At 54.8% G+C, this 27,314-nt stretch overlaps 2 protein-coding genes and 1 long non-coding RNA gene across 3 annotated transcripts; 2 read left to right on the top strand and 1 right to left on the bottom strand.

Annotated features, from left to right (window-relative positions):
- Positions 1-6,785: 6,785 nt before the first annotated feature.
- Positions 6,786-8,245, top strand: LOC101973790 (protein sprouty homolog 2). Its single transcript, XM_013365789.3, has one exon. It carries the CDS (start codon positions 7,194-7,196, stop codon positions 8,127-8,129), a length of 936 nt encoding a protein of 311 aa, XP_013221243.1. The 5' UTR covers positions 6,786-7,193; the 3' UTR covers positions 8,130-8,245.
- A 2,927-nt stretch (positions 8,246-11,172) lies between these two features.
- On the bottom strand, positions 11,173-22,257 carry LOC144370996 (uncharacterized). The gene is made up of 4 exons (XR_013431144.1): positions 21,051-22,257; positions 12,374-12,543; positions 11,844-12,216; positions 11,173-11,462 (listed from the first exon to the last, which is right to left on the bottom strand). It is a non-coding gene; the product is annotated as an uncharacterized LOC144370996 (long non-coding RNA).
- Znf835 (zinc finger protein 835) lies at positions 20,986-25,673 on the top strand. The gene is given in 8 exon segments (XM_078033010.1): positions 20,986-22,591; positions 22,869-22,951; positions 23,937-24,288; positions 24,291-24,381; positions 24,383-24,831; positions 24,834-24,932; positions 24,935-24,983; positions 24,985-25,673. Coding segments are annotated over 6 exon segments (1,071 nt in total). The 5' UTR covers positions 20,986-22,591; positions 22,869-22,951; positions 23,937-23,981; the 3' UTR covers positions 25,061-25,673.
- Positions 25,674-27,314: the final 1,641 nt, after the last annotated feature.

Genomic DNA, 27,314 nt, shown 5'->3' with positions numbered 1-27,314 from the left:
ATCTGCCAAAACTGAATCAAGAGGACATAGAAAACCTAAACAAACCAATAATTTCTAATGAGATACAAGCAGTAATAAATAGCCTTCCAAAGTAAAGCTCAGGCCCAGATGGATTCTCTATCAGACCTTTTAAAGAACTAATGCAAATATTCCTCAAATTATTCCATTAAATAGAAAGGGACTGAACACTTCCAAATTCATTCTGTGAAGGCAGTATCTCACCATATCAAAACCAGGTAAGGACACATCAAAGAAAGAAGATGATAGACCAATATCCCTACCTGATGAGCTTAGGTGCAAAAGATACTTAATAAAGTATGAGCAAATCCTGTGCAACAACATATTAAGAAGATTGTACACCATGATCAAGTTGGTTTTTTTTTTTTTTTAGAGAGAGTGAGAGAGGGGAGAGAGAGAGAAAGAGAGAGAGAATTTTTAATATTTATTTTTTAGTTCTCGGCAGACACAACATCTTTGTTGGTATGTGGTGCTGAGGATGGAACCCCCGGGCCGCACGCATGCCAGGCGAGCGCTCTACCGCTTGAGCCACATCCCCAGCCCCTGATCAAGTTGGTTTTATTGCAGAGATGCAAGGATGGTTTAATATATACAAATCAATGAACGTAATTCATCACATACATAAACAGAATTAAGGATACAAATGGAAAAGAAGTCAAATTATCACTGTTTATAGATGATATGATCCTATACCTAGAAACAGTGAATCTGCTGAGAAAGAAATCAGGAGAACAATTACAATCTCAATAGCCTCAAAAAAAAAAAAAAATACAACCCTAGGGATGAATCTAACCAAGAAGGTGAAAGAGCTCTCCAGTGAAATCTAGAAGAACACTGAAGAAAGAAATTGAAGGAGACCTCAGAAGACAGAAAACCCTTCCATGTTCATGGATAGGCAAAATGCATATTGTTAAAATGTCCTTACACCAAAAGCAGTACCCAGATTCAATGCAGTCCTCCTCAAAATACCAATGACATTCTTCAGAGGACCAGCAAAAACTGCCCTGAAACTCATTTGTAAGAATAAAAGACCCAGAATAGCCAAAACAATTTTAGTCTAAAAAAGCAATTCTAGAGGCATCACAACAGCTAACTTCAAAGTATACTACACAGCTACAGTAACAAAAACCTCATGATACTAGCAAAAACAGTCACATTCACCAATGGTACAGAGGACACAAACATCTAGGGTCATCTGATCCTTGCCAAAGGTGCCAAGTGCCAATAGACCTTGGAGAAAAGACAGTTTTTTAAACAAACGGTGCTGGGAAAACTGGTTGTTCATAGCAGAAGAAGGAAACTAGACCCCCATCTCTCACTCTGCACAAAAATCAACTAAAAATTGACCAGAGACCTAGGAATTAGACCAGAAAATATGCAACTCCTCGAAGAAGATGCAGGGTCAACATTCCGGCATATAAGCCCAGACAATGGCTTTCCCAATAGAACACCTACAGTTCAGGAAATAATGTCAAGAGTTAAAAAATGGGACAGCATCAAATTAAAAATCTTCTGCACAGTAAATGAAATAATTAGGAATGTGAAGAGATAATCTACAGAATGGGGAAAAAAATCTTTGCTAACTACTCTTTTAACAGAGGACTAAAATCTAGACTATATAAAGAGCTAAAAAAAAAACCTTTACACCAAAAATTTAATAACCCAATTAATAAATAGGCAAATGAATATAATAGATGCTTCTCAAAAAGAGAAGAAAAACAAGTAATACATAAAAGAATGTCCAACCTCATTAGCGATTAGGAAAATGCAAATCGAGACTATACTGAAATTTCATATCACACCAGTCAGGATGGCAGTTATCAAGAATACAGATAATGAGGGTCTGGGATTGGGACTGGGTGGTAGAGTGCTCACCTAGCATGTGTGAGGCAGTGTGTTCGATCCTCAGCACCACATAAAAATAAATAAATAAAGATATTGTGTCCATCTACAGCTAAAAATATTTTTTTAAAGACAGAATACAGATAATGATACATGCTGGAGAGGATGTGGAGAAAAAAAAACACTATTACAGAGTTAGGGGGACTGTAAATCAGTATGACCACTATGGAAATCAGCATGGAGGTTCTTCAAAAGGCTAGTCATGGAACCACCGTATGACCCAACTATACCACTTTTTGGTATTTATCCTAAAGAATCAAAGTCATCGTGCCACATGATACGCTCATAGCTATAGTATCAAAAACCTCATGATACTAGCATAAAAACAGACACATTCACCAATGGTACAGAAGACACAAACATCTAGGGTCATCTGATCCTTGCCAAAGGTGCCAAAAACCTACATAGTAGAAGAGTGGAACTAGACCATGTTCATAGCAGCACCAATCACAGCAGCCAAAACATGGAACCTGCCTAAATGTCCATCAACAGGTAAACGGATAAAAAAAAATATGGTGTATACACAGTGGAGCTTTATTCAGCCATAAATAAGAACGACATTATGGCATTTGCAGGAAAATAGAGGGAACTTGAGACCATCATGTTAAGCAAAATAAGTCAAACTCAGAAGGTCCAGGGTGAATGTGTTCTCTCAAGTGTGGAAGCCAGAGAGGGAAAAGGAAAATGGAGTGGGGGTGCACCTCCTAAAACTCAGAGGGCAGAAGAGAAAAGGGTGGGGGGAGGGAGGTGGGGAGGAGGTGGGAAGTGCTGGTATTGGCCAGCTCGTGTTGTTACATTGTGTGTATGTGCAAATGTGTAACAGCAAACCCATCCACTGCACAACTCTGAGGCACCAATAAAACAAACATACAAAAAAAGTCCTTCTGGGAACACACAGCAAGCGTCTGTGGGATTCATGGGCGAACAAATGAGGGATGGGGCTTGTGCGTTCCTTTTGTATTTCATCTATATCTCCACTCTTGATGTCATTTAAAATATCTAAGCTCATTTTATGAGGGGTTTCACTTCTTGATAGTCATTCTAAAGAAATAATCTGACAAGTGGCAAAGATCTATGTACAACAATGTTTGCAAGGATAATTCATTGTAGTAAGAAAAGGAAAACACAGTAAATAGGCACAAATCAGGGGTACATGGCATGCGCCATGCACACAGCTCAAGGCTCCGAATGGAACATGACCTCAGAATCAGCCAAGACTGGTGGCCGACGTGGGAGCTGCGTGCTGCGCAGAGAGGAGCCTCCAAACCTGGCCGTGTGCGCCCTGTGCGCCCTGTGCGCTCGCCAAGCAAAGCGATGCTGCGTTCATGACTACTGACAGGGGCTACCTCTGCCCCAGACCAGTGGGTTTTATTTGAGTTTTGAGCTTTGCAAGGTCTTCCACTGCTCTGAAATGACTGAACAAAATCCATCCAACCTTGTGGGTAACCAAGAACACAGCTGCCTCTCTTTGGCACCCAGGAAGCTCCAGGCTTCCTGCTTAGCATCCCTGAACACGGTCCTGTACTCTCCCATGTCCCTGCGCAAGAGTATGTACTTATTCCCCAGCAAACGGGGGATCGCCAGCGGGCTCCCAGGTTTGCACAAGCACTGGGAGCTAGGACTCCAAGTGGCTCCCGAGGTCCACCCAGCACCCTCCCCATGCGGGGAGTTGGAGGCGAGGGCTTACACAGAGGTCTCTACACGAGTTAAAACTCACATAACGGTACACCCCAAAATAGGGCATGTGTATGAATTTAGAAATTAAAAGATGGATTAATTCACCTCGAATGTGAGTGACTGATGAAGCCCTCTGCTGTCCACATTTCCGTGGAAGGAAGAAAAAACAGAAGACTTCTGCTCCACCTTGACTCGCAAACTCCACACGGAGGCCAGATGAGTGGACCTTGGCAGAGGCAGGAGTGAAATCCCCAGGCTCCAGGGAGACGTGAGCGACAGGCGGCACGTTTCCTGGCTGTTCCAGAGACTGCCAGCTGGGGAGAGCCCCCTCACCTCCAGAGCCCAGGTCCACGCTGCCGGCCGGCTCTGAGGGCATCTGAACGTGGACACGCAGGAGAGCCAAACTCGGCACGGTCGTCCCTGCTCACCCTGCTCACCGCGCGACCCCGCGTCGGGGACGCAGCCTGCAGCCAGCTCACAGATGCTCCAAGGTGTGTGCCGAGTTAATAAAGGAACCAGCCGAAGAAACAAAGGACAAATCTATCCCCAAATAGAGCTAAGGACGGTTTTAGAGTAAGGAAAGACCCAGCCGCCAATCAACATGCGGAGGAATAGGGAGTGAACGGCCTGACCCTCGGGTCCATCAGTCCTCAAATCAGCGCGCAAGAGTGGCGGGCGGCTGCTGCGTGGGGGACGTGCTAAGGGACCAGCCAGGGCTCAGGACAGGACTCCCGGGAGGACACCCGCGGGCCGCCCAGGAGCGCGCTGCTTTCGCTGTCTTTGAAGAGCCAAATCTTGCCACTTCGCGGATGGCCCCACAGGAAGATCCACACCTACCACCCCGCTGGGGTTCCACCCAGAGCGGCTCCTTACACACACACACACACACACACACACACACACACGAACAAAAGAGCGAAAAGAGCTAGTATTTACTGAGTGCCACTAAACCTAGGATTCATACGAAGTCTGTGATTCTATATATATATATTGTAGTTGTACACGGACAGAATGCCTTTATTTGTTTTGTTTTGTGGTGCTAAGGATCGAACCCAGTGCCTCACACGTGCTACGCAAGTGCTCTGCCCCAGCCCCGAGGGCTGTGAGTCTTACATTTTCCCATCTCAGAATCCTTTCTACTTTTAAAAACGAATGGATACCCCCAATAGATTCTGTTCAAATGGTTTATATGCATAATATTTCCACCTTATAAATTGGCACGAAGAAAAAATTTTAATTTGTAACTTAAAACCATAACAAACTCGGGTGTATAACACCCTTTTATGGATAACAGTTATGATTTACTGACCAAAAAATGAATAGTAAAAGTGGCGTTGCAGATTCCTGAAATTTTTCTCCAGTAGAAGCAATGGATTTGCTTTTCTGTGACTTAATTCCAACCTTCACAACATCACACACAGAGATACTGGAAAGTAAAAACACAGGACCTTAATGCTCTTAGGAACCTGTGGATTTGCTGAAAGATCCTGCTTTCCCTACAGGGATCATTGAACTGAATTTTGGAAATGATTGGCCTAGGAAGCATAGATAATGCACGTGAAATTCTGAGTGCTGGCCATCTGGATGCAATCTCAGGGCCAGGCACGGTGGTACCCGCCTGTAATTCCAGAGGCTCAGGAGGCCAAGGATCACCAGTTCTAGGCCAGCCTCAGTAAGTTAGCAAGGCCCTAAGCAGCTCAGTGAGACCTTCAGTATGAAAATAGTAATAGTAGTAGTAGTAGCAATAGTAGTACCAGCCTGGGGAGGTGGCTGGGTGGTAAAATGCCCCTGGGTTCAACCCTGGCTACCAAAAAAGAAAGAAAGAACCTCAGCCGCAGGCACTTCCCCCCTCTGTCTCCGCAGCTGGCTGGGCTGAGGCGGCCCCTCCCCCACCCTCTCCTCACTCTCTTTCCTGGTGACTCATCTCCAGGGACTCTGAGCGTTGCCTGGCAACCAGACCAGCTCCTGCATCCCCCCTCCAGTGAGGACCTGCTGCACCCACTGTTCACCCCACGGCTGCGGCTGCCTGCAAGGTGCCTGCACACCAAGAGTGGGAGCCCAGCCACGCTCCACGCTGGCACCGGGACCACCAGCTCCTTTGGTTCCAGTTCCTGTCTTTGTGAAGCGGGTTGTCAGTGGCTGCTGTGAAGAAAAGCGAGCAGGCATGAAGGTGAACGTGGGAGACCAAAGAGGGGTGGCCTGTTCCTCCTGAGGCCAAGGTTTGAGAAGTGCAGTAGCACCTGTGTGCACACACAGCTGTTGTTCAGTCACCATCATCACTGAACAATGAGATGTTTTCCTTTAAAAAAGAAACAGAAGTCACCAATGCACATTAGCATGGTCTCTGTCCATGGGAAAGGCAAGGTCTGGTATGAGGAGGACCCGCAGCCCTTGTGCAGGGTGAAATGGGGAGGCAATTTGATGCAGCCAGTTGGGGCCATGCCTGGCAGCACCCCCACGAGGCTGAGAGAGTGGAACACGTGACCCAGCGGCTCCATGCACACCCCAAGAACTGGAAACACACAGCAAAGACATGTGTGGAGTCTCCTGTTCCGAGCAGGCAAAGGGGGACATTGTAGTGTCCATCAAGAATGACCAGAATTTGGCATTGACCCACGGTGGAAAGTACTCCCCGGTGGGGAAGCAGGTCTGCCACCTCCCACGACTTGGCACACCCTGAGCAGGTGAAATCAAGCACTCTCAGAGGCCGAGGCCGTGTAGTTTTACTGGCCCAAGGCACAGACCCACACACCTGGGGTGGTGGTTTCCCGGGGCCAGGAAGGGGAAATGGGGTGCTGAGGCTGGTGGGTCCAAACTGTGGGCTCTCTAGTGTGAAACGGTTCTGAGGATGGAAGGCGATGGTGATCTCAAATCCACGTGAAAGCAGTTAATGCCAACGAACAGTGCACTTAAAATGGATAAAACATAAAATGATGTCTAACATGCCCTAACTTAAATATTAAAATGCAGAATTTGCAAGACTATGTGTCACAATTAATACCTGAAAACATTCCTTAACATGGTAAATGTATGTTGTGTGTATCTTATCGCAATTAAAACCGAGAGCTGGAGCTGCGCGCCACAGCGCGCGCGCGTAAGAGAGGGGCCGGTGGAGCGCGCAGCGCTCAGGCCCCCGCGCCCTCCCGACCCGGCTCCGCGCCCCCGCGCCGCCTCTGCTCAGACGCACGCGGGGCCGCGCGACTTGGCGATCTGGCTTTAAATTCTCTGTGAGGCCGTTTCTTTTCTCATTGGCTAATCTGACAGGAAAAGGGATTCGCCGTTGGCGCTTCGGCCTCTTGTTCATTGAGAAAAAGAGGAAATACTCCGCGTGCGCTTCTGGAAGGGGCAGCCCCGAACCCCGGGGTGTTCGTCGGCGGGGGACTTGGCTCCGAATTTGTCTCTCGATTTTTCTCCGCGATTGCTAGGAAGTTGAACTGAGGCAGAGTTTGGAAAGAAGGGAAAAAGTTTGCGGAGGGACTGGATTTATTTGCACATCGCTGAAAGAAACACCGGGGGAGAGGGGTTGGTGCGAAGCCGTGATCACCGAGTTCAGATGCGCTCTAAGCCTGCTGGAGTGACCACACTTCCAAGACACCATGGAGGCCGGAGCACAGAGTGGCAGCGGGTCTCAGCCTTTGCTGCAGGCGCACTGTGACAGTGGCAGGCAGCGTGGGGAGCCTGGCCCTGGAGAAGCCCTCTCCCAGCAGGTACAGGTTTTGTCTCTGGATCAAATCAGAACCATCGGAAACACCAATGAGTACACCGAGGCACCGACTGCGGTCCCCAGACCCGGACTGCAGCCCGCTCCTCGCCCCTCCACTCAGCACAAGCCGGAGAGGCTCCGCGGTCTGCCGGAGCACAGCCCGCCTCCCAGGCTCCAGCTTTCGCAGGTTCGTGTTTCTACTCGAGCCCCTCTGCCCAGGTCCATCAGCACCGTCAGCTCAGGGTCTCAGAGCATCCTAAGGACAAATATCAGCAGCAGCTCCTCGGATCGGAGGCTGTTAGGACCATCCTTCTCCTCTGGTCCACTTGCTGATGGGATCATCCTGGTGCAACCCAAGTCTGAGCTCAAGCCAGGTGAGCGCAAGCCACTGAGCATGGAAGATTTGGGCCTGCACGCCTACAGGTGTGAGGACTGTGGCAAGTGCAAGTGTAAGGAGTGCACCCATCCAAGGCCCCTGCCATCCAACTGGATCTGCAACAAGCGGTGCCTTTGCTCGGCCCAGAACGTGATTGACTATGGGACTTGCGTGTGCTGTGTGAAAGCTGTCTTCTACCACTGTTCTGATGATGATGAGGACGACTGCTCTGACAACCCGTGCTCCTGCAGCCCGTCTCACTATTGTGCGCGTTGGTCGGCCATGGGGCTCATGTCCGTCTTTTTGCCTTGCTTATGGTGTTACCCTCCAGCCATGGGTTGCCTTAAATTGTGCCAGGGGTGTTATGATTGGGTTAACAGGCCTGGGTGCCGCTGTGAAAACTCAAACACAGTCTGCTACAAAGTTCCCACTGTTGCCCCTGAGGCACTTTGAAAAACCAACATAGCATTGTTAATCAGGAATATCAGTATTAAGGGTTGTTCTCTTTTTTTTCTTAAACACATATGCAACCAACTAGACAGTTGTGATCTTGACACTGTTCGTAGAGAGTTGGGATAGTCTTTGCTGCTTACAGTGAGATGCTTTTTGTCTGTGTGCTATTTTAACTGATATGCTTGTTAGAACCTCAGCTAATGGAGCTCAAAGTTAAGGGATACGGAACTTGGTGTCCCACATATTGCATAAGCTTAAGCAACAGACACTCCTAGGCAGTTCTTGTTTGTGAATAGTCCTTGCAAAATTTGTAAATTAGCCAATGATCTTCTTGCCATTGTGTTCCCCAGAGATAATGTGCTATATTTTTGAATATACAATGATATTCGCAACTGTGAGAAACAAGTTGTGCCATACTCCATGGTAATCACAAAATATTATACTAATATCTTGTACATTCGGAAGAATGTGAATCAATCAGTATGTCTTTAGAGTGTATTTTGCCTTACAGGAAGCCTTTATTGGAAAACTCTGATTTCCCCTTTCGACTTCATGTATATCGTAGTTGTAGTAAAATTAAACATTTATTTTCTAATTTTTCAACATACTCTTTGGTGTGAAGACTATTTATTTGAAGTTTTATTATTTTATTACAAAGAATATTTTAAGCGACACCGTACAAGTTTTTCCCCCTGGGTATTATAGTTCCTGCCAAAGAGGGGCTTGCTGATGCCTATGTTCAATATAAAATAGAAAATATATTAACGTTTGAAATTAAAAAGCAAACGGAAAGCTGAGGAATGTCAGCGCCGCCGGGTTCCCTCTCCCGCTAGGCAACAGCGCCATCTCGCGCCGCGCACCAGGACCGAGACCGGGTCGCCGCAGCCGCACTGCGGCGGGCACTTGTTCGCGGGCCCGGGTTTAAAAACAAGTGTTTTGCCGAGCGCCGCGTGGCCGTCGTGGGCCGTAGGGATTTGGGGAGCCCCTCAGCCCCGGCGTGGACAGAGCTGGGCAGGGAGTCCGGGCTGGGTTTCCCCGGCAGCCGAGCGGGGTCCTAGGTGACTGTGGACTGAGGGGAGCGCTGGGCCCCGGCGGGTCCCCGGGCCACAGCGGCATCTCCAGCCCCCTCCTGACTCGGAACCCCCACCCCCACCCCGGAGCTGTCCTGGGCATGTCCGGAGAGGGGACTCCAGGAAGGCTGTCCTTCTGCCTTGGGTTTGGGCATGGTCTTGGGCACAGTCCTGCAAGGCTGATGGGCACAGGGATGTGACCTGAGCCCCCACTGATGGTCAGGAGGTCCTCTCCCCAGGTCCACACCACACGCAGGATGCAGAGGTGTGTCTGGTGTCTCTGGGCTCTCACCAAATGGATTCCTAACTGCAAGAACCGCTTCCAGGAATCACGGGAGACTCACGTCGGGGAAAACAGTGGTGCCTGGGACACACACAGTGGTGGAGGAGCCTGCCCGGGAGAGGGGTTCCTGGCGGGTCGGGGAGGGCACGCGTGGGAAGAGCTCCACTGGGGGCCCCGGTCCTTGGTGGGCAGCCCGTGTGAAGTGTTTCATGGGTCCTGGGGCACAGTGGCCTCTCAGGGTGTCTGGCCCCCACCCAGGACGGGAGGGCAGGTGCGTGATGGTCCAGAGTGTGGGAGTCCAACCGAGGCCGCGGGTGGGGTGGGTGATCTCTGACCTACAGGTCTGCACACAGAGGGCACACTCAGAGGACTGGAGTCCCTGCTCAGACGTCCTGCGGGTCAGCAGAATCCCAAGCCTCACAGCTGCGGACGGCAAGGAGGTCTCCAGGCTTCCTGAGCCCACGGACCGGACCCCTGCTTCTTGACGGTGCCCACCAAAACCACCTTACACCCCAGGTGGACACTCAAGCAGGGACAGGGTTGCCCCAGAGGATGTCTGGCCATATCTGGGGACATTTTTTGGTGTCACAGCTGGTGGGAGGGGAGGAGATGGGAAATTCAAGGATGCTGCTCAGCCTCCTATGCTCAGTGGAGGACGGCCTCCTTCGTCCTAGTGTGCAGGAACAGCCTCCTCCCTCCTCCACAGCAAAGGCCCAGGAGTCCCACAGGACCAGGAGGTCCCCTGGCTGGGGACCGACACCTGTGGTCTCGCACTCCCTCCAAAGCTGCCTGGGGCAGATCCTTCCCTCCACTCCCTCAGCCTCCTCCTCAGATGGAGCGGCTGGCCTCCACCATTCCCTCCTGCTCCCAGGGTCTCCTCCTGGGTCCTCCCTGGGGACCCCCCCTCCCGTCACATCCTCGATGAGTGTGGCTTCTTGGCCACACTTGAAGTCCCTTCCAGATTCTGCTTCCAGGACTCTGCCGCCTGCCTGTCTGCCCCACTCAAGCCACCCCCCCACAGCCGCCCCCACGCTATTACTTCACGGGTGATTCCAGGGTGCTGCCTGCAGGCCGGCTCCACACTCCCGCTGTCCACCCCACACCGCCAGCTCCCTCCCCAGTGTCCCTTGATTGCTGTTTTGGTGACAAAACCAGCAGCAGGAGGAAGCTGGCTCTGCGGTCTCCTCAGGGAAGAGGGGCCCTCGCTGTGCCTTGGACAGGCCAACCACAGGGAACCCAGCCCCGTGGCCAGGCCGCGGGAGGCCACCAGGGAGGACTCCCACGGGGGACGCTGAGCCTCCTCTCCCTGTTTCACTCTTCTTTCCCTCGTGCCCCTCCTTCACCGGCTTTCCAGGGGCTCCAGGAGACCTGGGGGTTTAACACCAGCTTCAGGGTGGCCCCGCGGCGCTGCTGGGGACAAAGGAATGTGGACGTGAAGGTGCTCCGTGCCTTCCGAAGCCGGGGGCTGCAGGGAGTTCTGCGGCAGGGACCACGCCTGCATCCGCACTGCGGGAGTGGACGGCCCTGCTCCTGGCTGCAGGGCGCTACAGCGTCCTCCTGGCTGCCATGCCTCTCGACCCTCACTCCCTTCCCTCCCTCAATAGGCCGCCAGGTCGCCTCAGCCGCTTCCTCACCTGGTTGCTGAAAGCTGGGTCCTTGTTCCCGAGGTGAATTCAGTACCAACACAGGGTTTTGAGGAAGGAAAAAGAAGGTTTATTGTTTACTAGAAAAGGAGAACACAGGGAAGACCTGTCCCAGAGACTGTGACTCTGCCCCTCAGGGGACAGGGGGCTTTTAAAGAAGCTATGGAAAGGCTGCACTGCAGGTGTGCCGCGGCAGGGTCCCAGGTGCACCCGCCTGAAGGTACGTGGAAATTCACTTGTTATTTTTGGAGACAGTTGCTTCCTACTCTCCCAGGGACATCTCCTTCCTGTGGGGATCAGATAGGTAACCCAAGGTGCTCTTGTTCTTCACCCTGGGCTAGGGAGGGAGAGGGAGAGAGAGGAAGAAAAACATGTCCTTTTAAAAATAAGCAGCAAGGGCTCTGTTCAGAGGTGCACTGGACACTGTTAAAACCCGCGGTCGGGACGTGTGTGCTCCTGCACCCGGGCCTTCGCCCTGGCGGGGCTGGGCAGACCTGGGATCCGGGCTCCCCAGGGCTCTGGTGATGCGGTTTGGGAGAGGCTGCACACCCTGCTCTCCGGAGCCCCCGGCACCAGGAAAGAAGCAACAGTTAGCCCTTCAGGGGGACAAGAGAACTGTCACCTACTTGGACGCGTACAGGGGCTTGTTCAACAATCAGGCACCTACTGAGTGGAGAAAATTTCACCCCCCAAAACGTGGCTTTCTGTTCTTACTGACCTTTCTTGTATCTGTAAATTACATTTATTATAGAAACGCAAAACCGTACAGCTGCTGCGCACCGGACTGCTCCGCGTCCTTACTGCCTCAGTCCCCATCTGCAGGTGAGGAGGTGAGGCTCCTCCGAGGGGTTGAGCCCGTGGTCCTCCACACCGAGCATGAGCGCGGGAGCCAGCCTTGGTAAACAGCAGCCTCTCCGCTGAGGACCGCCGCTCACCCTGTGCTAGGGGAGACCCACGCTCCCGTCCCACAGAAGTCCCTTTCCCGGCCTCACGCTGGAGGCAGCTGCCAGTGGACAGAGGGGCAGTGAGACAGCTGTGGACCAGCGCAGCGACCTGGTCCCGCGTGGGGAGACACCTTGAACGTCTGTGTCCTGCAACCCAGAGAAACACAGTCAAGAAGGGCCCAGGTAGTTGTCACCGCAGGGCTGGGCCTCAGGACTCCCCTGGACTCCCTCAGCACCCCTGGAGGACGTCTCCCACACTGCTGGCACCCAGGAACCCCGAGCCCCCGCTGAGCTGAACGCTGACCTAGGAGACAGCACCGGGTGACAGGGTCGTCTCTCTACACAAAGATCAGTGCGGGAGGCGGCAAGTGGGACATTTTTGCCACTCTCTGGATGTCCTCCGTCTCAGGGGACGGCTGGATTCTCATCTGGGCTCCTAGTTCCAGCACGTGGCATACGTCATTCTGCAGAAAGCTGGGAAGGAAAAGGGCAAGTGACACCTTTGTGCTCTGAGCAAAATAGTTGGGAGGCGCGTGGACCCTCCAGAGGGTCTCGGGCCCCCTCCAGGGGGCTTGGATCGCATTTTGGGAGCAAATGGCCTAATAGACACACGAGTGATAACAACAATAACGAGACTCTGGGTGGGGGCCGCCTGCGGAGCGGGGCTGGTTAGAGACCCTCGGCCGCGCCCCTCCCCCTCGGTCTCCGCAGCTGGCTGCGCCGAGGCGGCCCCTCCCCCACCCTCTCCTCACTCTCTTTCCTGGTGACTCATCTCCAGGGACTCTGAGCGTTGCCTGGCAACCAGACCAGCTCCCGCATCCCCCCTCCAGTGAGGACCTGCTGCACCCTCAGTCCCACCCCCGGCTGCGGCTGCCTGCAAGGTGCCTGCACACCCGAGTGGGAGCCCAGCCACGCTCCACGCTGGCACGGGGACCGCCGGCTCCGGGGGTTCCGGTTCCACTTCAGCTCTCTCCACGTGTCCTGTTTGCTTCTCCATCTTTATTGAAGTCTGGTATCTTGAGGAAGCCTGTTTATTAAGTGGCACTACTCTATTCCCCTGGAAAAGGAGGACGGGGCCGTGCCAGGCTCGGCCGGGTACATGCACGGGGCTCGCCGACCCCAGACCCACAGGAGAGTCCTTTATGAACGCAGGGGTCTGCTCCTGTCTGGTGCCCCGCACTGTCCCCATCACATGGCACATGCTAAGTGGCTGTTGAGTGACAGGATCAGCACACAGCCAGGGCTGTCCCTCAGTTGAAGGCTTCTCCTCTGTTTATGGAACCGTGACGCTTGGTCTCACTTTGCCCCGAAAGTGGACTCCCAGGGAGGCCACGGTCTCCTCCCAAACCTTCAGGTTCCCCGCCTTTCCGTGGACAGTCCTAGTCAGCGCCGAGGCCGTCCTGGCCAAAGTCCGGGCTCCCTGGGAAAGCATCGCCCGCTTGGCCGCCCAGCGCTGTCGGGACAGGTTTAGTGACGCAGCCCAAACTCCCCAGAGGGCACAGAGGGGGACAGGCAGTTATGTCCCCAGCACCGGTGGGGACGGAGGACTAGAACAGTGAGTGTGGCGGCATTGGGGTACTGCTTCAGCAACTGTGGGCACGGAGGCGGGCAAAACGCCACAGGAAAGTGAAGCTTCATTCTTTCTACCCAAATTACTACAGTTTTTCATATTTAATTATTGTAGAAACAATTAAAAACAAAAGCATGTCACCTGGGCTGGGGCTCAGCGGTGCCGCGCTCGCCTGGCACAAGCCCGCACTGGGTTTGATTCTCGGCACCACATAAAAAGGAATAAATAAAATAAAGGTATCAAAAATGTTGTATCTGTTTAAAAAACAAAAGTATGCCATGATTTACTGTATCCAGCTCTCTTCCAGCTAAAGCCCACCTTGCAGGGGCAGAAAGTGGGGCTCAGAGGGGCCCACGTATCGTCCAGGACCAGGGCGACAGTGTCGGGTCTGTAGCTCGGCTTCTGCCTCCCACCTCCTCTCCTGAGAGCTCTCACTCACCCCTAGCAAGGGACTCGGTGTCCAGCCACGGGGATCCAGCCCCGGGCCACCAACCTCCTGACCACAGGAGCAGACAGAGGTAGACCCTCTATTTCTGTTTCTTTCTCTTTTGGGGGGGCGGGGGCGGGGGGAAACAGGGATTGAAGCCGAGGGCACTTAACCGCTGGTGAGACTCACCCAGCGGCCCTTTTCATTCCTTATTTTGAGACGGGGTCTCACTAAATTGCTCAGGGTGAAGGCTAGCCTGGAACTTGCCATCCCCCTGCCTCAGTGGCTGGGATAATTGGCGGGATCCACTGCGCTGGGCTGTGGACTCTTTCTCGTGAAGATTTAGATGGGAAGAGAGTCACACAGGACACCCGGGCGTCAGACACCGTAAACATGCACCTCTTCAGCCAGCAAAGCTGCATCTTGGAAAGACACCCAGGAGGGCGGGGGACACACCTCAGCTGGTAGAGTGCCTGCCCTCAGGCACAAGGCCCTGGGTTCAATCCCCAGCACCACACGGGGGCGGGGGGGGGGGGGGATAAAGAAGGAAATTCTCCTAGGAGAGTCATTCTGAAACTTCATCCTGTCGGAATTTTGTGCTTTCCATGATTATTGAGAACCCCAAATAATTTCTCTTTGTTTGATTTACGATCATGTATGTCTACCATACTATCAATGGAAACTGGATATTTTTAAGTTAAAAAACTTTGAAAGGTAAGGAATCTCTTATATATCAGCATCATCTACACTGAAGGAAAAACAATGGCTCTTTCCAGATAACCATCATGAATCAAGGCGTCTCCCACATGTTTGCAGACCCCTCCAATGTCCTCCCAGGTAGAGGACAGCTGAATCCTCACACCTGCCTCTTAAATCCAGCCCTTGCAACTTGACAGCATGCAGAAACCATAGAAGGACTGGGCCAGCCAGATCTAAATATTCTCAGAAGATGGTTTGGAACTTGTAGGCCTCCTGATCCCCCCCCCCCCCCCCCCCGAGCCTGGAACTGCACTTGGGGACCACAGGCCTAGCAGACAGATGAACAACAGAGATGAAATCATAAACAGAGGCCATCTGACAGGCTGCAGTGGGAACTGGAAGCCAGGGGAATGATCCTCTAAACTGGCCCGCTGCGCTGACCCCCACATGCTTTCTCTCAAAGCAGCCGGCCTGGCTCCCGTCAACAGGACAGGTTACATTCCTCAGCAGACTACCTGCTGTCTGCAGGACCAGGGCCGGTTATCCTGGGAGGGGGCGGGGGCGGGGGACAGACCGGTTCCAGAACTCAGGGGCTAAGGAGAGTTGCCGCACCATAAAATCTGTACGAACGGGTTCTGATCAGACGGTCAGCGTGGGTCAAAGTGACCCAGAGTTGCCTGGACATGAGCAGCGGAGGCTTTGAGATCCTGTGGCTGTCAGTCAACTCAGCCGTGGGCCAGACTCTGCAAACGTCCCTGGACCCCAACACACTGCAGGGCAGGAGGGGCACTCCTTCTCTTCCTGGAAAGTGTCCCCTGTCCCCCTCTCCCTAGGCCTCCCACTAAGAGTCCTCTCAAGTGAGAACCCAGAATCCAGCGGGGTCCCCTGCAGTGGCCTTGATCCCATCCCGGCTCTGACAGTACGTCTCCTCTGCCACAGAGACAGATGAGAGGTTGTCAATCAAAGGACCTCAGCCGCAGGCCCTTCCCCCTCCACCCTCTCGGCTGGGCTGAGGCGGCCCCTCCCCCACCCTCTCCTCACTCTCTTTCCTGGTGACTCATCTCCAGGGACTCTGAGCGTTGCCTGGCAACCAGACCAGCTCCCGCATCCCCCCTCCAGTGAGGACCTGCTGCACCCACTGTTCACCCCACGGCTGCGGCTGCCTGCAAGGAGCCCAGCCACGCTCCACGCTGGCACGGGGACCACCAGCTCCCGTGGCTCAGATGCACTTCAGCTCTCTCCACAGGCACTTTGCCTGTCTTTGTGAAGCGGGAAGCTGCATGATGCCCAGTGGGTACTGGGTACCCAGTGGGCACTTCCCCTCTTCCAAGTAACAGTCGTCATGAAACAATGGAAAAGTCGTGTTTTTTTTTCTTTTCAAAAGAAACAAGGAACTGCCACACATCCAGGCCCTACGGTCACTATTCACACAAATAGAGAAAATAACAATGTAGCAGGAATTAGACAAAGTGTCTGTGGCGGGAGTGTGACCTGGTGTCCTGACTGTGGAAGGTCGTGTGGACGCCCTTGAAAATGTTAAAATGCACCTATCACACAGTGCAGCGATGCCAAGGGCAGACATTCACCCCAAAGAACGTCACCCCGAGTCTCCAGGAGATGTGTGTACATCTGTGTTCACAGCAGCAGCTCTCAGGCCCCCCAGAAGTGCAAGCAGCCAAGCCCCTCGGTCAGGAGGAGCCTTAGCCAGTCCCAGAGAGCACAGAGCGCCGTCTCTCAGGTAGCGCACCTGGGGGCTCAGACTCAGAAACAGGGGAGAGGTGTCAGGAGCAGGGGCCAGGCGGGGGCGGGGGGCAAGTTCAGCTCCGCAGGACCAGTGAGCACCACAGGGAATGGGGGGACTGCGGCCCCACGCTGTGTGCGCGATGCCACCAAAGTGTCCCTTACACCTGGTTAAAATGATAAACACCAAGTTACGTATATGTTACCAGTTTTAAAAACAGACAAGGTAAAATATAAAGCCTGTGTTCAAGGGTTAACATGAGTGAAAAGGTCAGTTCTCTGTTATGCGTGTTCTGCCACCTGGATTTCTAAAAAGCAGCTTTTTGAGCCTAGTTGTCATTCCTTATCCAGCAGTGCCACCTAGCAGTGCCGCTCAGCAGTGCTATCCAGCAGAGCCACCTAGCAGTGCCCAAGGCCTCACCTCCAAAGAGAAAACAGAACAAGAAGTGTTTCTAATTGTGATGCTTCAAGCTTTTCTTTCCTGTTGAGTAAGATTTCCCTCGAGGGACTTTGGACACAGACTTGGCCTGATGGTCCCTGAGCGTGGACACATGCTGGAGTGGGATCCTGCAGCCCTGGTGTGGACACGGCCTTGTGCACTGTTAATTATTCATCAATAAACAGATTAAGCACAGAGAGACCTGATATTTTGAGAAGCCTATATATAATTCAGGGGACTTTCTCGAACCTGGAGACTTTGCAGTGTTTTTGATCAAACATCCACCTGAGGATCCCGAGACGGCCAGAGTGGGGTCACCCCCCAGCTCCTCATGCCCCTCGGGTTCCTGTAGGAGAAGAGCTGGCCTGTCTGTCTCAGGAGATGGTCCACCTTCTCCCTGAATGCCTCTAGGGGCATGTGCTGAAGTTCTTCTCTGTCACGGATGCCAAGGACTCCGCGGTCCTGAGCCCACTCCTCCTCTCTCCAGGAACTCCTCAGGACCCTCTTTTGGAGGTACCTCTTCCCCATGATGCTTGCACAGGTGCCCTAGTGAAAAGTAAGGTGTGTACAGCCGTGCCCAGCAGCCCTGCTGTGAGTGGCGTCCTGGTTTTAGAGGGGACACTGGCTAGAGGCAGGTCTCCAGGTCATCTGGCCCTGAGCCCAGGCCTGCATCACCAGCCCAGTCCTGACCCTGAGCTCCTGGGGAGGGGTCCCGTGCACATCCAGAGGAGGGACTCCAGGGCTGTTGTCCTTCTGCGCCCTGTGGTTGGCCACCGGGGTTTGGACTGACCTCATTAGGTGGGTGGGGGCGAGGAAAAGGAGCCTGGGGTACAAGTTGTTAATGGAAGCATCTCTAGAAGTCTCCTTCTGCCCGCTCCCTGCACACACACCCGTGGGACACACCTGGATGATCAAGGCCTCACAGCGAGACTTCACGGACCACAGCGGAACGCCCAATGGTCACAGGTCACTGCCATTTAAGCGACAGTTTGCTGGGTGAGCAAGGGGAGGGGTTGCCACACCGCGGGACCACGTGGGGAAGTTCAGCCCAGGGACCTGACCTGGTGGGATGTGGTCAGTCGGACCTAACTGCTTACCCATTCCCTTAAAATGGCTCTGCTTCTTCCCCCAGTAATACCTTAGGTGAATTAGGTACAGGGTGTCCCCTTTTATCTGAAAAGGCACTTCCTCTTTCTTTTCTTTTCTGATCGACCTCGGGGGTGCTTCCCACGTCCACAACCCCAGTCGGAAGTGCGCGCCCTGGCGGGAAGGTCATAAGCTCCGAGGGCCAGAGGACCCGCCCAGGGACACTGAGGGTGGCGACTGGTCGTAGCTTTGAACCTGGGACCTGGCCACCAGGTGGCCCCGCACTCCTCCCATCAGTGGGTGGCGACAGGGAGCCGCTGGGAGGGGGCCAGATGAGGACACAGGACGGCGCGAGCGCGGTCCCCGGGTCCTGACAAGCCTCCGCCACCCGAGCTCCAAAACGCACCCGTGCTCCCCGGGGCCTCCAGCGGCCCACCCGCGGGGCACCGCGACCGGCCTCCGCCTGCCCGTTAGAGCATGTCCCCCACCCGCGCAGCCCGCAGGAAGCCAGCTCTGCGACGGACGCCCACTCGGGCTCAATCAGCCCATCAGCCCCATCAGCCACATCAGCCCATCAGCCCATCAGCCCCATCAGCCCCATCAGCCCCATCAGCCCCATCAGCCCCATCAGCCCCATCAGCCCATCAGCCCATCAGCCCCATCAGCCCCATCAGCCCCATCAGCCACATCAGCCCATCAGCCCATCAGCCCCATCAGCCCCATCAGCCCCATCAGCCACATCAGCCCCATCAGCCCATCAGCCCATCAGCCCATCAGCCCCATCAGCCCCATCAGCCACATCAGCCACATCAGCCCCATCAGCCACATCAGCCACATCAGCCACATCAGCCCATCAGCCACATCAGCCACATCAGCCACATCAGCCACATCAGCCACATCAGCTACATCAGCCCATCAGCCACATCAGCCACATCAGCCACATCAGCCACATCAGCCACATCAGCCTATCAGCCCCATCAGCCCCATCAGCCCCATCAGCCCATCAGCCACATCAGCCACATCAGCCACATCAGCCCCATCAGCCCCATCAGCCCCATCAGCCCCATCAGCCCCCATCAGCCACATCAGCCACATCAGCCACATCAGCCTATCAGCCATATCAGCCACATCAGCCCATCAGCCACATCAGCCACATCAGCCACATCAGCCACATCAGCCACATCAGCCACATCAGCCTATCAGCCACATCAGCCACATCAGCCCCATCAGCCCATCAGCCACATCAGCCACATCAGCCACATCAGCCACATCAGCCCATCAGCCCCATCAGCCCCATCAGCCACATCAGCCACATCAGCCACATCAGCCACATCAGCCACATCAGCCCCATCAGCCACATCAGCCTATCAGCCCCATCAGCCCCATCAGCCCCATCAGCCCATCAGCCACATCAGCCACATCAGCCACATCAGCCCATCAGCCCCATCAGCCCCATCAGCCCCATCAGCCACATCAGCCACATCAGCCACATCAGCCACATCAGCCACATCAGCCACATCAGCCTATCAGCCATATCAGCCACATCAGCCCATCAGCCACATCAGCCACATCAGCCACATCAGCCACATCAGCCACATCAGCCACATCAGCCTATCAGCCACATCAGCCACATCAGCTCCATCAGCCATCAGCCACATCAGCCACATCAGCCACATCAGCCACATCAGCCTATCAGCCACATCAGCCCATCAGCCACATCAGCCACATCATCCACATCATCCACATCAGCCTATCAGCCACATCAGCCCCATCAGCCACATCAGCCACATCAGCCACATCATCCACATCATCCACATCAGCCTATCAGCCACATCAGCCACATCAGCCCATCAGCCCCATCAGCCACATCAGCCCATCAGCCCCATCAGCCACATCAGCCCATCAGCCACATCAGCCACATCAGCCACATCAGCCCTCACGTCCCGCCAGGCTGAAGTCACAACTCGCGCCTCCTCCCTTCCTCCCTTCCTTCCCCTCCCTTCCTCCCTCCTCCCTTCCTTCCTCCCCTCTTCCTTTCTCCCTCCCTCCTCCCTTCTTTCCTCCCCTCTTCCTTTCTCCCTCCCTCCTCTTTCCTTCCTCCCCTCTTCCTTTTTCCCACCCTCCCTCCCTCCTTCCTTCTTTCCTTCTCTTTCCTTTCTTCCTTTTCCTCCCTCCCTCCTTCTTTTTCCTTCCTCCCTCCTTCCTTTCTTCGTTTCCATCCTTTTTATTCCCTCCTTCCTTTCTTCTCTCCTTCCTCCTTTCCATTCCTTTCCCTCCTTCCTTCCCTCCCTCCTTCCCTTCCTTTCTCCTTCCCTCCTTCGTTTCCTTCCTTCCCTTCCCTCCCTCCTTTCCTCCTTCCCTCTTTCCTTCCCTTCCCTCCCTCCCTCCTTCCTTCCTTTCCCTCCCTCCCTCCTTCCTTCCTTTCCCTCCCTCCCTCCTTCCTTCCTTTCCCTCCCTCCCTCCTTCCTTCCTTTCCCTCCCTCCCTCCTTCCTTTCCCTCCCTCCCTCCCTCCTTCCTTTCCCTCCCTCCCTCCTTTCTTCCTTTCCTCCTTCCTTTCTTCCTTCCTTTCCTCCCTCCCTTCCCTCCTTCCTTCCTCTCCATCCTTTCATCCTTCCCGCTTTCCTTTTCCTCCTTCCCTTCCTTCCCTCCTTCCCTTTTTCCCTCTCCCTCCCTATTTCCTTTCTTCCTTCCTTTCCCTCCCTCCTTTCCCTTTCCTCCCTCCTCCCCTTCCCCCCTCCCCTTCCCCCTCCCTCCTTTCTTTCCCCCTCCCTCCTTTCTTTCCCCCTCCCTCCTTTCCCTTCCCTCCCTCCCTCCCTCCTTTCCCTTCCCCCTCCCTCCTTTCCCTCCTCCCCTCCTCTCCTCCCTCCCTCCTTCCTTCCATGGCCTTCTGGGAGTTGTAGTTTCCACGACCCAAGCACACTAGTCAGTGATTGTTGCGCAGGCGCGCGCGCAGGGCTTTCTGGAAGTCGTAGTTCATGGGCAGTGTGCTCGGGCCGCGCCTCTTATGCGCAGGACATACCGGACTCATTTGTTCTTGTCTCTGGCGGCCTAGGTTTTGGCCTCTGTGCAGCTGAAGCAGGCGAGATCCCCGAGGCCTGCGAGGGCAAGAAGGGGAAGCCGACCGGACTCCACCGGGCTCAGCGGGAGCTGCCTGGAGCCTGTGGCCCCAGCAGTGGGGCGCCGATGGCAGGCGCGCATGCGCGAACGCGTGCGTGGCTGCTTGTGCATTTTCATGAGCTTGTTCCCGTGCAGGTGTGACTGTGTGTATACCTGGTCATGGCAGCGCCTGCCTGCGTAGGTGTGACTGCATGAGAGCTCATCCGCACGTGTCCTTGTTTGCACCTGCTAACTCCAGCGAAGTGTCGAGTCTGCAGGTGAAACTGTGTAACAGCATGTGTGCATGCATTTGGGCATCTCTGCATATCGCGCCACGGCCATGGCACGCATAGTCACACAGGTGTGTGGCTGACTCTGGACACGTATGAAATTTATCTTCCTGGATGCGAGGTGAAGGCTCCCCCCGTCTGTGTTCTGGGTATGCAGCAGTGTAGGATAAGTCAGACCTGTGCTTGCTAGCATGAAACTAGGTGGCCCGATGTGCCAGTATCATTCTGTACAAAGAGGGCCCTCCGGTGTCACGGTGTGTTTGTGTTGCTGTGTGTGATCTGCACATGAGGGAGACCATGCACACGCGGACTTTGCTATGTTGGGGCTCTGCCCACCAGGTATGACTATGCCTATGTCCAGGTGTGCTCCTGTAGGTAGTTTCCCAGCACATGGCCTGCCTGTGCTAGAGAGGGTGACCTATGCAACCTTGATCCCTGAGTGTCCCTGTTCACTTGGAGACAGTACACATGCCTAAAGTCCCATAAGCAGGCATGAGTGCTGCAGGTGCACAGCTTCCCACCTGCCTCCTTGCCCGTGGGGAAGCATGTGTTCCTGCATGTCTGTTATGATGACATGTGACTGTGTATGTTGGCCTCTGAAATAACGTATGTGCCTATCTGTGATGTGAAGTAAAAAAAAGAAGTATATTTGGTCATTGTCTCCATTTCCTGGCATAGAGCTAAAACTGGATTTCCTTAGTGATGGGGTAAGAACTGCGTCTTCCATTATTCACAATGCTGGAACTCCTTTCAGTCAGCCTTGTGTTTATTGCTAGTGAGGTGACTTCTGGTGAGTGGGCCTCTGGGTGGCCTCAGGAGGGAGCCTGTGGCCCCGGGAACCCACTCTTGAATGAAGTGTTCCAGGCTTCAGCTCCAGCGCCCCCCCCCCCGCCCCCGCACACACAGGGGACTGGAGGTTGAGGTCATCACCAATGGTCAAGGTGGAATCAGTCACATCTACATAATGAAATCTTCATAGAACCCCTAAAGGTCCGGGTTTGGAAAGCTGCAGGTGGGTGGACCCAGGGTGGCACACCAGCAGAAGCACGGACGCTCACGTGGCTCCCGGTGGACTTTGCCCTAACGTCTTCCACGAGGCTGCTCCTGAGCCAGACCCTTTACAGTCAACGGTGACGGCAGGCGGAGGGCTTCCCTGAGCCCAGGAGCTCATCAGGCAAGCCGTCCCTCCCAGGCAGGGGTTGTGGGAAGCCTCCCCACCGCTCCCCACCTTGTGACTTGTGGGGTGGGGGCCTGCCGGCCAGAGGGGCCTGAACACCGAGTGCTGGTGTGGGGAAACTCGTCTTGAGTGTTGGCAGTGGGGAGGTCCCTTTACCACCCCAGGCCTGTCTGTGTCCCCATCTTGGGCTCCCTACCACCCAGAATCCCATGTCCTCCCTCATCACCCGTGTCTGTCCCAGCCTCTACCGTCAGGGTCCCCGTTTCTCCTGCAGATGTCAACTAACCCACTGAGGCCCAGGAGCCCCAAGAAGGGCCACACCTGCCGTGACGGGACCTGGTGCTCCCGGGATATGAGGTGGGTACCACTGCCCGTGCCTGGGGGCAGCCTGTGGAACTGGCATGGGCCCTGGGGCCAGCCCGACCCCCACCACAGGGCCTTGCTGCTGTGCACACAGGGTCCTGCCCACGCTGGCCCTCTCCCCTGTCACTCTGTCTCCTGTTCCAGGCTGGGGTTGCTCTGCCCCAGCCCGGCCCCCCACCCACCCGTGGGGGACCTGCGACAGGCCCTCTGCCCTCTCGGCCCCAGAGTCTCTAGTCCAGAGTCTGCGCTCAGTGTGGCCCAAGCTGGGGAAGACCTTCCCGGCACAGCAGAATCGTGTGTTAAGGGCTGGGTGGCTCTGGAACGACACATGTGCCCCGAGGCCCTGCAGCCCCAGGGTTCTGGGGCAGGAGCCTGAGGTCAGATGCTGGGGAAGGGCACCTCCGCACTGTGTCCTCCTCTGGCAGAGAGGGCAGCTCTGCTCTCTTGCTCTTCTTATAAGGACACAAACCCAGCTCAGCCCTCCCCTCGTGGCCTCATCTGCCCAACTCTCCAAGGCCCCACCTCCAAAAACCATCACCTTGAGGCCAAGGGCTTCAACATAGTCATTTGGGGACATGGTCTACTCTGCAGCACCTGGTTACAGCCCATATTCAAGATTGACAGGTTCTTTTATTAATTTTGTGATTTTTTTTTTAAGTGGGCCAGGGATCTTTTTTGAACTTGTTTCAGATGCCCAAGCCAGTAAGTCCCAACCAGGGAGGACTTCATCCCGGGAACACTTGGCAATGTCTGGAGGCGTTTTGATTGTCACTACTGCAGAACACCACTGGCCTCCAGCGTAGGGAGACTGGGAACGCCACTCAGCCTCCCTCGGCACACGGGTGAACGCCCAGGACAAAGAATTACTGACTCAAGATGCCAGGGTAGGCAGGTCCAGGGATCGGCACCAAGCCCTTCCTAGGCCAGCTCCTCCCAGCCCAGGGCAGAGGATAAAGCTGATGGATTTATTTTCCTTCAGATCCAGAGAGGAGCTGGAAGATCAACGCAGCACCCGGGGAGCAGGATGGAGGGGCTCTTGAACACCACCCTCCGGGGCTCTGAGCTGGGAGGTCCCTGGAAAGAGGAAGGCGCGTTTAAGGACTCACAGGAAAACCCGGAGAGCTGCATGGAGCCAGGGGCCCACAGGGGAGAGGCTGCAGGAGAGGCCGTCCAGGAACATGGTCGGTGGGCTGCGCGCCAGAACGTCAAGCTCTGCTGTGACCCAACTGGGCGCGCCCAGCAAAACCAGGCTGCGAGAGACCATGCGCCAAGGAAGAGCCTGGAGCAGAACACGGGCACCAGCCAAGGGGGGAAGGGTGGAGGCCCTAGGAAGCCTGGAGGTGCGAGGACTGTGGGAAGGCCTTCAGGTCCTGTTCAGCATTCATCCTGCACCAAAGAATCCACACTGGGGAGAAGCCGTTCCCGCCCTGAGTGTGGCAAGGCCTTCGGTCAGAGCGTGCACCTGACCCTGCACCAGCGCACGCACCCGGGCGAGAAGCCTTACGGCTGCGGGGACTGCACCAAGGCCTTCAGGTGCTTCACACACCTGACACAGCACCGGCGCGTGCCCACGGGCGAGCAGCCCTGTGCCTGAGTGCAGTGCGCCAAGGCCTTCCGCAACCGCTTGTCCCCGATGGAGCACCAGGGCATCCTCACGGGCGAGAAGCCCTTTGAGTGCGCCCAGGCCTTCCGCTCCTCCTCCGGTGGTCCGCCACCAGAGACCCACACCGAGGAGAAGCTGTACTACTGCAGCCTGTGCGCCGAGGCCTTCCAGCAGGTCGCGCACCCAGCACAGCAGCGGGGGGAGCAGCACACGGGGGAGCAGCCCTACGTGTGCCCCGAGGGCGGCACACCCTTCAGCCAGCGCATCCACACGGCGGCCAGTGCACCAAGGCCTTCGCACAGGTGTGGCATCTGACACAGCACCAGCACACACACAGTGAGCGGCCCTACAAGCGCCAGGACTGTGGCAAGCGCTCAGCAACCGCTGGCACTTCCTCCAGCACCGCCTGGGGCACACCGGGAGTGGCCTACAGGTGCCTGCCGGGCAGCGCCGCCTTCGGCCACGTGTCCTCCCTCAGGGAGCACCAGAAGATCCCCTAGGAGTGCCATGAGCGTGGAAAGGCCTTCCGGAGCCACCTGGTGCACACCGGGGAGCACGGCCTTTCCCTTCTCCTGGGCACTCACGAGACACCAGAGGACGCACGGACAAGAGGCCCTACCCGTTTGTCCCATGCGGGTCAGCTTTTCCCTGCAGCCACACCTAACTCAGGGGCGAGCGGGGGTGGGGTGGGGGGAGAGGCCTGCTCTCAGCCGTGACCCAGCAGACACCTGTGTGGACATGCAGAAGAGTAAGAGCTGAGGCACAAGCAGGACCTCGCACGCCTCCTGTCCACACCTCATTTACAGCCTGAGCACTGTGGGGCAGAAGCTGTGTTCCGGTGGTGTCCTGGGAAGCCAAGGCTCAGAGAAGCTCCGTTACTTCCCAGAGGTCACACAGCAAGGAACACCCAGGGGGCTGGGGCTGAACCCCATGACTGCCAGAGCAGTCTGGGCACCTCCATGTGGGGACTTGGAAACGCACACAGGCAGGTGGACCCACAGAAATGCCTAGAGTCTCTGGCTGGCCTTTTAGTTGTTCACTTTATGATCTACTAGGCATGAATATTACTAAATATTTAGTAAATATTAATAAATACACATTTAGTAAATGACAGCGAGAGGTTCTACTCCTTAGTGATGCTGCATATTTACTAAAGGAGCCGTCTGGAAAAGCAATCTGGATCTAAGACAGAACTTGTGCTCAGAGAAGGAGCAGGAGGAACGCGGAGCAGGGAGGGCCCCTCCAGGAGGGGTGGTTCTGCACACACCTGCCCAGGTGCCTGTTCCCCAGTGGACCCCACCTTTTATTCCGTGTGAGGAAGCCCCCAAGACCTGACTTCTATGGCTTCATCAGCTCTCACTGCACAGCCAATCATCAGGTGTCCCTTACCATTTCTTTTGCGTCAGCTGGTCAGCCCGGTGGTTCTGCTGGGTCTTGGCTCTCTTAGGCATCTGTGGTCAACTGTGGATCGTGGGAGGGCTCCAGTCAGGAGGGTGCAGCTAGCCGCACTCCACTGTCCTCCTTGAGACTGGCGGCTAACTGGGCTGTCCCCCTGGCCTGGCAGAGGGAGAGCGTGACCACAGCAGGGCAGTTTCCCAGCTGCACCCAGAAGTGTGGGGAGGACGGCTCAAGGGAAGAGTGGAACGTGGGCATCATCAGCGACACCCAGCTGCCACAGATGAAATCACAGTGACGGTCACATCACTTTACAAGACTGAAACGTCCTAACAAGATCTCCTCGAGGTAAATATGTTCCATGTAGTTTACCATTTATTGAAAAAAAAAAAAAGAATAAAAGAAACTCTTATGGCCATGTCCCCCAGCTAACAAGTCACCTCCACTAGAAGAAATGTTTGAAAATGATATGACTTAAAAAAAAAAAAGTTTAGGCTTGAAAATAGCCGAGATACACTGGTCTTTAACACAGGGAGAAATGCGACAGAAACAAGCTCCGTGGGAACCCACCTGAGACAGACGGGCGGCACACGGCGGACACAGCTGGCTGCTGCCCCTCCTGGGGGCTGGAGTAGAACAGGGGGCGTGGGTTGCTTGGCTGCTGTTTTTTATTATTTATTTAGTTTTAGGTGGAACAATGTTTAATTTTTATGTGGTGCTGAGGCTCGAACCCAGTGCCTCATGCATGCCAGGTGAGCCACAACCCCAGGCCCTATTTTTTTGTTTTTGATCTGCATCCTGATATCACCTGCACAGGTCTCGGCTCCCAGGAAAGTTCAGGCTGAGGAATTAATAAGTCAGACAGTTTGACCAGGACCTGTTGCCCCTCAGGTACCAACTCCCTGTGACCCACACATCACAGCCCAGAACGCAACACACAGTAGGTTCTCAAGAATTGCTGCAGATCAGAATGAATAGTTGTACCAGAGCCAAAGCCATTCAGGGCCAGGGAACAGAGTACTTTCTTCCCTGTGCCCCATACAGCCCAGTGCTGCCCTGGCACACAGCAGGTCCTCAAGAGACGCCAGATGAATAAGCGGCTCAGTCTCCTCAGTACTAGCACAGGGGACAGCAGGGTGAGGACCGTGGAGTCTGGCGCCTCCCTCTGGCCAAACTTTGTCCAGTCCAGGTCTCAGCACACAGAAGGTCCTCAAGAATAACTGTCCACCCCCAGCACCAGCCCTAGAGCCACTCAGGGCTAGAGACCACACAGTGGGCTCCTCCCTATGCCTGACACACCACCCAGCCTAGAACTCGACACACAGTAGGTGCTCTGGAAATGTTGGGTGAATGGGCAAA

The sequence above is a fragment of the Ictidomys tridecemlineatus genome, chromosome 15, assembly GCF_052094955.1.
Source record: "Ictidomys tridecemlineatus isolate mIctTri1 chromosome 15, mIctTri1.hap1, whole genome shotgun sequence".
NCBI classification, from domain to species: Eukaryota; Metazoa; Chordata; class Mammalia; order Rodentia; family Sciuridae; genus Ictidomys; species Ictidomys tridecemlineatus.
The sequence above is the reverse complement of the archived record's forward strand: the minus strand, read 5'-3'. Positions and strand labels throughout refer to the sequence as shown.

Bases quoted from the DNA above. Each gene is read 5' to 3' on its own strand.
- LOC101973790 (XM_013365789.3), top strand. From the start codon at position 7,194: ATGGAGGCCGGAGCACAGAGTGGCAGCGGGTCTCAGCCTTTGCTGCAG.